Source organism: Aquarana catesbeiana, linkage group LG02, assembly GCF_042186555.1.
Source record: "Aquarana catesbeiana isolate 2022-GZ linkage group LG02, ASM4218655v1, whole genome shotgun sequence".
Lineage (NCBI taxonomy): Eukaryota > Metazoa > Chordata > Amphibia > Anura > Ranidae > Aquarana > Aquarana catesbeiana.
Window position 1 is genome coordinate 445,876,839 of NC_133325.1, and position 12,602 is coordinate 445,889,440.

At 38.2% G+C, this 12,602-nt stretch overlaps 1 protein-coding gene across 1 annotated transcript in view; it reads right to left on the reverse strand.

The window, feature by feature from the left end:
* The window catches only part of LAPTM5 (lysosomal protein transmembrane 5), a 100,081-nt gene extending 87,953 nt beyond the window's left edge, over positions 1–12,128 (reverse strand). Inside the window, exon 1 of the mRNA XM_073615571.1 lies at positions 11,976–12,128. Within this exon, the coding sequence (XP_073471672.1) occupies positions 11,976–12,062 (87 nt within the window). The 5' untranslated portion in view covers positions 12,063–12,128. The remainder of the gene's footprint in view (positions 1–11,975) is intronic.
* Between the last annotated feature and the right edge of the window lie 474 nt (positions 12,129–12,602).

Here is a 12,602-nt window from a genome sequence, read left to right on the forward strand (position 1 = left end):
TATTTGTAGATCCAAGAAAGGGATAGTGTCTTGATCAACTGTGTACATTAGTTTTATTTTTCTATCATTTTGGTTCAGGGCATGGATAAATTTGTCAAGCTGTTTCTTCATCACCTCTCCACAGCTTCAGGACATCGTCAATGTACCTCAGCCAGGCAGGCGCCATCTCAGTCTCTTAAAGGCCCAGGTGTAGGCATGCATATGCTGGGCCCAAGGGACCACCATAGCTGTACCCCTGGTCTGCTAGTAGTAGCCAATGAGAAATTGAAAAAAAAGTTATTCAAAGCAAACTCCAGGAGCTCAATAATAAACTCTTTTTGAACTCTGAATTCAGAATGTTTTAATTCTAGCAAGTGAGAGACTGCCCGGAGACCCCACTCATGGGGAATCAATGCATAAAGGGATTTCACATTGATCCCCACCAGGAGGGCCCCAGGGGGAACCTCAAGGCTCTGTAGTCTCATAAGCACATCACAGGTGTCTTGGATGTATGATGGAAGTGTGACAACTAGTGTTTTAATAAATTCATCCACACTTTTGCCTACCCTTTCTAAAGGGCCCTTGATGGCTGACACAATTGGTCTCCCTGGTGGATCAATGAGAGATTTGTGGAGCTTTGGGATAATATAGAAGGTGGGATTATTAAATTCAGCCACCTTCAAATATTCACATTCCCTTTTAGTCAATAGGTTTGCCTCAAGGGCAAAAAACTATTTCTGATTTAAAGTGTCAAAAAGGGTTGTAAAGGGATTGCCTGACAGTTTGGTATATGTGAATGAGTCACTCAGCTGTCTAGATACCTCCTTTTCGTACATCTCATTAGACATCAACACAACATTACCCCCTTTATCGCTTTTCTTTATGGTTAGATCCTTTGCCTGCTCTAATTCACGTAGAGCCTGTCTCTCTACAGGGGATAAATTGTCTAGGCCTCGCCAAGACCAGTCAATTTTCCCTAAGTCTTCCTTGACTTAGAATCCAGTGATATTTTTGTAGGGGGGGGCATCTTAATGGATTTGATGTACAAATTATTTGGTCTTCTGAAGTTGGAGGGCTCTTCATCTTCTTTAGGGTCTAGTTGCTCATCAAGGAGTGCTATCAGATTATCCAACGCTACTTTTTCTTCCCTGTTCTCAGGGGACAAAGACACCAATTCAACCCCGTCACTCCACCCACTGTTAGTGTTGTGGGCGGTGTGCGAAAGTTGGAAGAGAACCTTTCGTAAAAATAAATCGATGTTTTTGAAAATAGTAAATTCATCCATTGACTCAGCTGGAGAAAAAGACAGACCTCTGCTCAAGAGGTTAACATGCCTATCACTGAGTGGAAAGCTGGACAAGTTGATAACCTTCAAATCCTTGTCTAGATTTTGGGTGGCCAATATGGGCTTGTCTGTGTTTAATGCTTTCCGCTGTGGGTCCTCATTTGATTCCTGGGCATTACACCGCTGGTATATACACCTCCTCTTTCTTTTCCTCGTCCTCTTTCCCTTCCCCTCCCCTGCTCTCCCTCCCCGTAGTGACTTCTCAAATCTATCTGTTCTGCAGCCTTGGTGTCAGCGAATTAGTGTTCAGTGAATAGGCCATAGAAGTACTGGCAATCTTGCCAGTAGAAGAAATGAGCGCCATAGGCGCATCATGTGATAGATGGTTCCCCCTTCTGGCCTATAAAAGGCTGCCTCTGTCTGACCCAAGTTGCTGGATTGTCTTCAGCTCTTCCCTTTCAAGTGATTCCTGCTGTGACACTGACTTTGCTATACTTGCATCTGCCTGATTATCAGTATTTGACACCCGGCTTGGCTCACGGACTTGCTATCCTTGCACCTGCCTGATTACCAGTGTTTGACCCACAGCTTGGCTCACGGACTTAGCTATACATGCACCTGCCTGATTACTAGTGTTTGACCCCTGGCTTGGCTCTCGGACTTGCTATACTTGCACCTGCCTGATTACCAGTGTTTGACCCCCGACTTGGCTTATCACTTACCTGTGATTGACCCTCAGCTGGGCTCACCACAGACTCCAATCTGCTCTCCTGTGTTCTACCCTCAGCCGGGCTTTTACTAGTGACCGGATTACTCCTCATCGTCTTCTCAAGCAAAGTCTCCCAGTGATCAACAGCTCAAGCCTTCTGAACCTGCTGGCAACCCATGCTTCTTTGAGCCCTATACCTCCTGTACCACCTTCATATACTGCGCTTAGCCACAAGGGGAGCCTCTCTCAGCATCTTGGCCTCGAAAAGGCACCTGACACTTGGTCTCTGCTTCTAAAAAAGTGACAGATTTTGACTCTGTCTTCGTTATCACTATCGGAGGAACATCGTCTGGTTCTTGATTGGGTATTAGATCTATTCCTATTACGTTTGGATCTGCTCCGTCCTCTAGGTACCGTTAGATCAAAAACATTGTCCTTTTACCAATCGTCTAGATTGTGTCTGAACTTCTGTTGTTTGGTACTTCTGAGATGTTTTTGAACTTTTTCTACCTCCTTTTTAAGGAGGTCATCACATTTTCAAACTCATGTTCCCCTGTGAGGGGTTCCAGGACTTTACTGCTCTCATCAATCTCTGACTGTATTTCATCTAGTTGGATTTTTTCTTCCTCAATAATAAGTTTTAAGATTGAGATCCCATGCTCAGTGTATTTGAGTCTCCATTTTTCCAGAAACCTGGGTGTATGTAGGTGCTCTGCAGGAGTTGCCCTTTCCCACAGACCCCTAGGTATGACCCCGGACTGGACCTGTGACTCCAGGGAAGAAATGTCCCACTTCCTGTTGAGGTATTTAATTGTTAGCTTTTTATGTTGTTTGAACAGTTGTTTAATCTGGTTATTACCTGTTGATTCCGGGCCCTAGTCCCGTGAGAACTCCATTTGAATTTTTTTGTATAATAAAGTTCCCTTATCTATAAGCTGCATGGTCCATAGTAATTACTGCAAGTGAGGCTCTCTTTTCACCTTACTCTTTCATATGCTTGACAGATTACTAGGATCACACCTTATTGAGGTGAGTCAGCTATCTGAGGGACGCTGTGTTTGCTCTCATACAGAGCCTTCCCAGCCCATACGCCCCAGTGAGCTACTGGCTATCCTCTTGTTTTCTTTCCCTAGATCCCTACAATGTTACAGTATTTGTATCTTAGAGTAGACATGTGAAAAAATCAAACAAGCACAAAATTACTGAACACCTTTAGGTTGTCATTTTTTTGTCAGTTGTATAAAATTACTGCAGCTCAATATTGAAATGGAAATATAATTTTATGTAACATTTAATTATAAAGTGGCTTGTGCAGTAATTTTATATGCAAACTTATTTTTTTAGCAACAGTGAAATTTCCCTTTATTCACTTTTCAGCAATGTTTTATTATTATTAGAATCCCATGAGTAAGTCAGGTATGACGAAACATGTCGGGGCATGGCTGTACGGCATCCATCTGTAACAGCATGTGACAGAGGACGCGCTGGTTTGAGTCCGAGAGCGGGGATCCAAGCCCAAGTAGCGAGGATTAGTGAGTGGTGGTGAGAACTTTATCCGCACACCTCGGGTCCGCCATGACCATTATTGCATCTGGTGTTGGGCGGTTACACAGGAGGATTGTGATGTGATGTTGCTTTGAAGTTTGCTCGTTTAAAGAGATTTTATGTGAGTGTAATGTTTGAAGCGCACACAGTGAATATTAAATCTGGTTTTACGTTATTACACTATTAGTGCATTTTTCATTTACATGTGGATTGAAATGGCACATGCACGGATGGAAATTGGATTACTCGTTTAAACCTGAGTGTAAGGTTTATCACGCTTATTTGCCAAAACACGAGAGTGTGAGGCATGTTTATCCGGTGAGTTTTGAATCTGAAGGGAGAGGAATCACTGACACGTGTGACTTGGTGGATACTTTAAGAAATCTGCACATCATTCACGGTGTTCATCTATCTATGGACTTTACATTATAATTTATAATAATTTTTTCTTGACACAGGGTGGTTTTTTGTGATTCTTTTTGTTGTATGACATTACAATATATATTGGTCAAATGCATGGTCACTTTATCACATTATAGTGTCACTGTCAGCGCCGCTTATATTAATTTTCTTTAGTTTGCGAATTAATAGAGTTCACAATGTTTTATTATTCTCACATGTTAAAATCTGCATTTTTTTGGAAATTACCTTAAACCCCCAAATAATTTTATATTATCTGAAAGCAGAGGACCTTAAGAATAAAATGCTGACAGTTTCACTTTTTTATGTTATGGTGTTTGCACAACTGTTACTCAAAGACACATTCAACCACTTCAATACAGGGCATTTTCATCCCCTTCCTGCCCAGGCCAATTTTCAGTTTTCAGAGCTGTTGCATTTTGAATGACAATTGCGTGGTCATGCAACACTGCACCCTAATAAAATTTTTATCATTTTTTCCCCCACAAATAGAGCTTTCTTTTGGTGGTATTTGACCACCTCTACATATTTTTAGTAAAAAAAAAAATTGCAATAAGCGTAATATTGATTGGTTTGCGCAAAAGTTATAGTGTCTACAAAATAAGGGATAGATTTATGTCATTTTTATTATTTTTTTTATAGTAATGGCAGCGATCTGAGATTTTTATCATGACTGTGACATTGCGGTGGACACATCGGACACTTTTGACACATTTTTGGGACGACTGACAATTATACAGCGATCAGTGCTATAAAAATGCACTGATTACTGTATAAATGTCACTGGCAGGGAAGGGGTTAACACTATGGGGGCGATCAAGGGGTTAAATGTGTTACCTAGGGAGTGTTTCCTGCAGACGTCATATTACTATGGGTGGGGTATAAAGTGGTTAAGGAAAAATACACTAAAATTTGTTTTAGTGCAAACAAAAAAGGTGTTGTGTTGAATAAATAGATATCAAACATGCCAAGCCTTAAAATTGTTTGTACCTGTGAAATACAAAAAACTATGGTACAAAATATTCTTCATATGCAATGCTTTTAACGCCTTTACAGATTATGAGTTTGAAGTTATCCATGATCTATGGCCCTAGAATTATTGTTTTCATTCTGATGTTCACGGTGATACTTCACATTTTATATTCATATACACATGTGGGCCCTATGCTGTATTCACATTGGGGTGTGTGTGGGAGTGAGAGGGTGCTGTGCTTTAATTTTTCTTTCTATGAATTTAAATTATTTAATATTATTTATTTTTGTTACATTTTTTCCCATGTAACTGTATTGCTATCACATGGGGTCTAACAACCCCCCTATGTGATAGCATGGGCAGGTGGCAGGTCCATCTCTCCTGCCCTCCACTGCAGCTAATTCAGTACTTCAAGTTTAACCCTTTGCTGACAAGAACATTTGGGACTGGTACATACATTTTCACTACTGCAGTTTTATATGGTCCAATTTCATTTATTCAATACTTTACCATCACTGATTTCACAAATCTTTTGCTAATTTTCCACACCCAAAACACTGTAGCGTAGTATATTTAAAGTGGTTTTAAGGACTCAAGGTTTTTTACCTTAATGCATTCATTGCATTAAGGTAAAAACCTTCTGAGTGCAGAACCTCCCAGCCCCTAACCCCCTATATATTTTTCTGAGCCTCATCTCTATCCCAGCGATGTGCATGAGAACAGCGGCTCTCCCAGGCCTCTCTCTCCTCATTGACTTACACAGCAGCTGGAGCTATTGGCTCCTGCTGCTGTCAATTACAGCCAGTAAGTCAATGAGGAGAAAGAGGGAATGGGGGGCCGAGCCACAGCTCTGTGTGTGAATGGATACACAGAGCTGTGGCTTGGGAACAAGCCTGCCTGGGTGCCTCCATTGAAAGCTGCTTGCTCTGGAGGCAGGAGGAAGGCCAAGAGCGCCAGTGAGGGACCCAAGAAGAGGAGGATCAGGGCTGCTCTGTGCAAAACCACTTCACAGAGCAGGAGAATATAACATGTTATTTATTTTTTGCCCCCTTGCCGGGGACTCAAAAAGAAGAGGATTGGGGCTTCTCTGTGCAAAACCATTGCACAGAGCACGTAAGCATAAGGTGTTTGTTATTTTTTTAAATTCTTTCCTTTAGAATCACTTTAACCTCCCTGGCGGTATGATTATTTCAGATTTTTGGTGCTGAAAGCGGTACCATTATTTTGCATGGAAATTTGGTGTTTTATATTGTAGGCCTGTAATTCTCAGCAATAACTCACTTAAATCTGTCCAAACCAGAGTTTAGTAGATATCTCGGGTTTGAAACATGAAATCATAAATTATAATATAATAAATAACTATAAATAATTATACCAAATAATAATATAATAATAATAATAAATATTCAATAATGTAATCAAATTAAAAACACTGAAATTTGCTCAGTTTCAGAATTGTCGCTGTCATTACTTTTCAATGTTTGATGACGGATCTCCCCACAAATCATTATCGCTCAATTCTGTGAGTGATTCTAATTTATTATCACTGTTTTTTAGCTGGTCTAAAATCACTTTTGATGTAAAGAGACGGTTTTGGTTGCTATGGACAATCTTCTGCTTCCAGGCAGAAAGAACAGTTTTCATCATATAAAACTGCATGCCACTAGGAACAAAAGGGATGTGAAATAATTTCATACAGTAATGTAATCTGTAATCTGCTCGCAGGGAACGGAGCTTGGCTTTGTGATGAATCAAGCGGAGGATGAGCCGCTCACACTGCGGGGAGACATCGCAGGATCCAGGGGATAAGGTAAGTAAGCTCTTCCTGGATCCTGCGATGCGATCCCGAATCTGGCTCGGGGTTACCGCTTTTGGTTCTGAAATTCCACCCCGAGCCAGACTCGGGAATACCGCCAGGGAGGTTAACTCTAATTGCTAGATGCCTGGGATCCGGAGAGATATGGTGCTCTGGAAGAAAAATTCTAAGCTAGGCCATCAGGGTGTCATAAAACCTGTCATTCCAATATTTCCAATATGTCCTAATTATTTAATGACAGGTTCTATGAAGCTCCATTCCCAGTCGAAGTCTCCTAAGAGGAAACACTTTGGATCGGAGCTAGCAAAACGGCATCCATCTGTGCCGACCGTTCTGCAGACGGTCAAGCGTGATTTTATGATTCATTGCACTAGACCATCTTTTGGGATCCAAGCCTGATTCCATTCTTTGAAGCTAGCTGTACATCAGCCTACAGGGAGGATCCACACGGGTTAATGCGATCTCTTGGTCTTTCCATGAGGAGCTACTCAAGCCGGATTCTATGCTTTATTATCCATGTGGCCATTCACCTACAGGGAGGATTCATACAAGCTCATATGATCTCATGGTGGGATCATTCTTTCAGGCAAGCAGTTCACCTTATATATTCAGCACAGTGGTGATATCTCCTTAATGTGGGATTAGTGGATTCCCAGTACGATCTGTATTTGGAATCTGTCTTTTTCATTTTTTTTTCTATTTATTTATGTGAACATATTAAATTGTGAAGCATTGTTTTCATTTTTCATTTATATTATTCACCAAATTGACACGTCTGTCTTTAGCATTTAAACCCACATGCTGTGGGCAGTTTTTAGGGATCCACTTGTTGTGGTTTATTGTGGTTTTCTTTTACACTTTTTGTTTCATTCATTCTTCTAAAGTGGTTTTGACCACTTTATATTGTTAATAATTACACGTATTTACTATTTTTTAGTTTTTGTGACAATCAATTAACAGTGCCTATTACGTTTCTATTATATATTATTTCTCAAGGATTTTTGATTGCAGCTGTTTTTTGATCTTTTATTTTTTAGGCTAAGCGCACCTTTGTTTTATTTAACAAGTTCTATGACACCCTGATGGCCTAGGTTAGAATCTTTCTTCCAGAGCACCATATCTCTGCAGAATGCAGGCATCTAGCAATTAGATTTAAAGTGATTCTAAAGGAAAGAATTAAAAAATAACAAACATGTTATGCTTACCTGCCCTATGCAATTGTTTTGGACATTATTATTTAATGAAAGTGGTAAAAAATAAGAGTAGGCCATTGTTATTGTTAATACTGTCATTGCTAATAATTTCAAGAGAGGCGATTTTATTGAGCCGATAACAGCCTCGGTAAAAATGAGTCAGGGTAAGAGTAATGACTGCAGTTTTGAAAATATATCTGTAAATAATTTATAGATCTGTGTTTATGTATTTATAATGATAACCATACTAAAAGTTTACCGTAGGAATAATGTTCCTTACCTTCTCTAACTACTTAAACTATGAATTTGTACCATTTTAGCCCCTATGCATTGATTTTCACTATACGGGGACCCAAGAAAAGTGGTGCCCAAAAATATATGCTATTAATTTATAATGGTATGGTGTCCATATACTTTAACCAATAAACTGGCTTCATCAAAGTTACACTCATGGACCCTGTTTGGAGTGTCAGCTTGCATCAGCTCCTCTAATCTAAACACAAATTTCCATCAGAGTATTTAAGATGACTTTTGTTTTGTGACAGTTGTGTAGAAATAAGATAGACAGTTTCTATCATTTAGCTAAGTTATCTGCGCCTCCACTTATCCGGTGTCTACTTTTCATTAACTGCAACAAACTTGTCGATGTGTTTTCAGGTTGAGCATATTCTACTTTTTTTTTATTCACTTCTACAGCCGCAGCCTTGTCAAATGTAATTAATTGGTGTTAGATGTATTTTTTTAACATCAGTTATGGAACTCAGAACAGGTTACCATAATTATAAAATATTGAGGAAACAGAAAGCATGCTGCTCTTGCTATATAGAAATGGACGGCATTGATACATTGAGTATGGATAAAGGTATATTTATTTGTTTATTATTTATAATCTTTTATTCTTTACTCAAATCATTAAGTTGGATAAGTTATCTTTTTTTTTTCTCTGTTCTTTGTTTATCTTATCTACTTAAATTATTTGATTGACAAATATAATTGCCACATTTTTTTTGTATGAAATAAGAGTTTAACTAACAAAAGCCTTCTTGTGAATCATTATTTTATCTTACGAAGCTTTATCCTGTAACCACTTCAAATAACTGTTTTCTGTTCTCCTCAATAGATACCCCACTGAAAGTCACAGTTATGGCTGACCTGAAACTGTTTAGGAGGGGTAGTCTGCACACGAACCTGTATGATTTTACTTTTACAGTCAAAAGCCATCAGAAACTGATAAAGAAACATATGTATAGTAATCTCTGCAGAATTGTTTTTCGTGACTTGAAAATTTATTTTTTTATCTTAAAATAACCCCAAGGTGTGAAAAAGAAAATACTGCATGTTTTACAAATTAAGAATTAGGCCTATTGTAACTGTTAAAAAGATCTACCTAGAACAGACTTTGATAGTAGATTGTGACCAGGGTACAGTAAAGCTTTGTGGGTTTAAAATGTTTCTCAATAAATATATTTTTTAAAAAGCTATGTTTTTATTTATTAAATAAACATGCAAAGAATCTACTTTTCCGTATCTGCATGAAGCGACAGCCGGTTGGTGACAGTGTATTGGTATCACGACGTAGATATACACTTTTAGACAACTACGCATTCACACCCATTAATCTTTCAGGATCTGTCTCATAACCTGTCGTCCTTTTTCCAAGGTGACTGTCTAAGATGACAATTCTGTAACTATCATGCTGAGGAAACCAGGTTACCTTCCATTAAATGACTTTGATCTACTTTTTTTAAAAATGTCATTGCAGTAAAAATATCAGTCCTCCTTTCTGCTTGACTGCCAATTACACACACAACCTTATTGGTCCTGGGCTGTCTTAACATAGGCTTTCCCGCATTTAAATTTTTTTTTTTTTTTTTTTTTTTAGATTAAGGTTTACATATGTCTTACACAAAAATGCTTAATTATTTGATAACCAATCATAATGGGTTATTTTAAGAAGTGATCAGATCTTGATTGGACAAACCAATAGAAATGTTTGCTCATGCTCAGCTATAGATACTCTTACTACAATAAACAAATTATTAATTGTAATCATCAATGGGTACATCTAAAACAGAGTATCTGCTGCTTACTTGCATACTGGTTATTGTTGTAAATGGGCATTCAGATTCTATGCTGTAACTTAAAGGATCGCTATTGTGTTAATCATTGTGGTCTGGTAAGTTGTAATAATCGTATTCAATGTGTTCATTTACATGCCTTTAGTTGTATTTTTTTTTTCCACATTTTAATTCCACACTTTTTTAGCATGGTTTAAACCTTCTTTAAAAAAAATGTTGCCACAACTTTTAAGGTACTCCTGCAGGGTCTCAATACCGGTCACTTTTGCTGGACAGCTTAGTATGCATGTAACTAATAGGCTCCATGCACACTGGGCTTAAAAAAATGCCAGTTCCCTTGGCAGAAAAAAAGCAAATTTTTTTGTACAAAGTTTAGACGAGTTTAGGGGAGTTTTGCGTTTTTTCTGCCAGTAGAAAAACAGAGCTCCAAGCAGAAATGCAAATCAGAAGGTTTTTTCTTCCTGCCTCTAAACTTTGATCTCAAAATGTGCCTGTAATCGTCCTAATGTGTATGGACACATAGGATGACATAGGATAACATTGAGCTGCTTCTATAGGCAAAACACAAAACTTCTGCAGAAGCATTTCTAAGGCAGTGTGCATGTACCCTAAGGAACAACTACACATACATACATGAGAAAAAAATATTAATTAATATACTGAATATTATTACAAGATTTTGACCCCCAGATTTTTTCAGAATACAATATTTGTCAAGATAGTGACATTGTGCACTATATAGAATATTAGTTACAGCCACACCTATTTCTGACTAAGTTCTACAGCTCCTGTAGTAAACCATCGACAATAAGGCCATGGTTCAAATTTTGGTCGGTTCCTGCTGAACGGACCAAGATTCAAACCGTCCATGGCTGGCTTAGGACAACATATTATCACCAACAGACAATCACAATAACTGATTATGTTACAGCTGTGCTCTTATGTTTTAAGGTTTATTGTTTTCCCTCTCTTTTTTCTTGAATGCTTTCAAGTCAGCTCCCCATGTCTCCAAAGCCAATTTATCTGTTACGCCTCAACAGGAACAAATAATTGATGTTTGTAAATTAAGATCTTGTAAGCCAGGTCTTACTATATGATGTAATGGGTGCTTGACCAGATCTCTTTTACCTTGAATTCTGTAATTGTTAATGGATAAAAATGTTGTAATAAAGTATGATGAAAAAAATAAAGAAAATGTGCTTGTGTTGTCATGTGTTTGGCTTGTTTTGGCATGTCAGTGTTTATGAGAGTTTATAGGTGTATGGTGTAGAAGCATATGCATGTAAACATATTCTATAGGCTAGAATATTATTTTATTCCTGACACTGGAATTAACTTACATGCATATATGTGTGTTTATGTGCATATGAGTATTAATGTTGCAATAAGCTCCTTTCTGAATGCAGGTTTAGGGCATTCTCTTTTATGCCTCTAAAATACAAACCTAAATGCTGCAATGTACATAGACACATTTGGGGGTTAAGAGGCATAAAAAAATTAAAAATGCCTTTTTTTTCTGTGTGCATGTGCATTAGGTCTAAGGCAAAATATTTTATAAACAATGCAAAACTTTCCTTCTTTATATTATTTAGTTACTGAAAAAGTGTTTAGTTCAAGTTTGGTTTTCAGCGACACTGCAAATGATGCATCCAAAATATCAACTGTACTCTTACATAACTATGTAGTGAAAGCACACCTACTGCCTAATTGTCATTGCTTGAAAAAACAACAAAGATACAAGTCGGCCAGGTACAAACTTGGGAGGATAGAAACTCTATGTCGGAATGTCTTTTGAAGAATGAAGATTTGCAATGTATAATGCTTCTATCAATTCTTCCATGGAGTTTCCTAGCCTCCTGTCTGTAAAATATTCCTATTGGGTGCATCTTTGTATTGTTTGTGAGTATCCACATACAATTGCCAAGAAGTCTGTTTCCTAGGACTTAAAGCATAAGACAAATACATTTTGTGACTCACCAAATGGTATATGGCCAGAACATGTGCCACAGCTCGGATCTTGGAGCTGCTGGACTTGTTAGATGCCTCAGTCTGTTTAGCTGCCATGTCTGTGCTGGATTTGTCTTTGTGTTAAGTCACTGTTGCTAAGAAAGAAACTTGCTTGATGTACAAACTCTAGCCAGTTTCCTTCCTGTTTTCATTCTCTTTTACATAGATGCGCAGCTCAAAACCGATAAGATTATATCTGCATGTGACAAATATGGAAGTAGTAAGGGGGATGTAAAGCACTAGACCTTATCCTTCCTCAGACCTGATGTACTTATGTTTTCTCCAGGCTGACTGTCTTTCTTATATATAAAATAATTTAGCTGTATATAAAAGCTGCCTTTCAGGATCTTAGTAGTTTCTATTTTCTACATGAACAAAATTCCAATTAACTATATAATATTTAAAGCTAAACTCCAGTTATGGCAATGTTTACAAGCTTGGACTAATATAAGTTTGTATGCACCACACCTGTGGGATCCCCCTTGAAGATGGAAATCACTGTAGTAAGCACCACCACTACAATGATTACTGCCAGCTTCTGGGCTCCTGCACTGAGCAGCTGTGCTACTGCTTATTTATGTAGCACCCTCTAAGGTA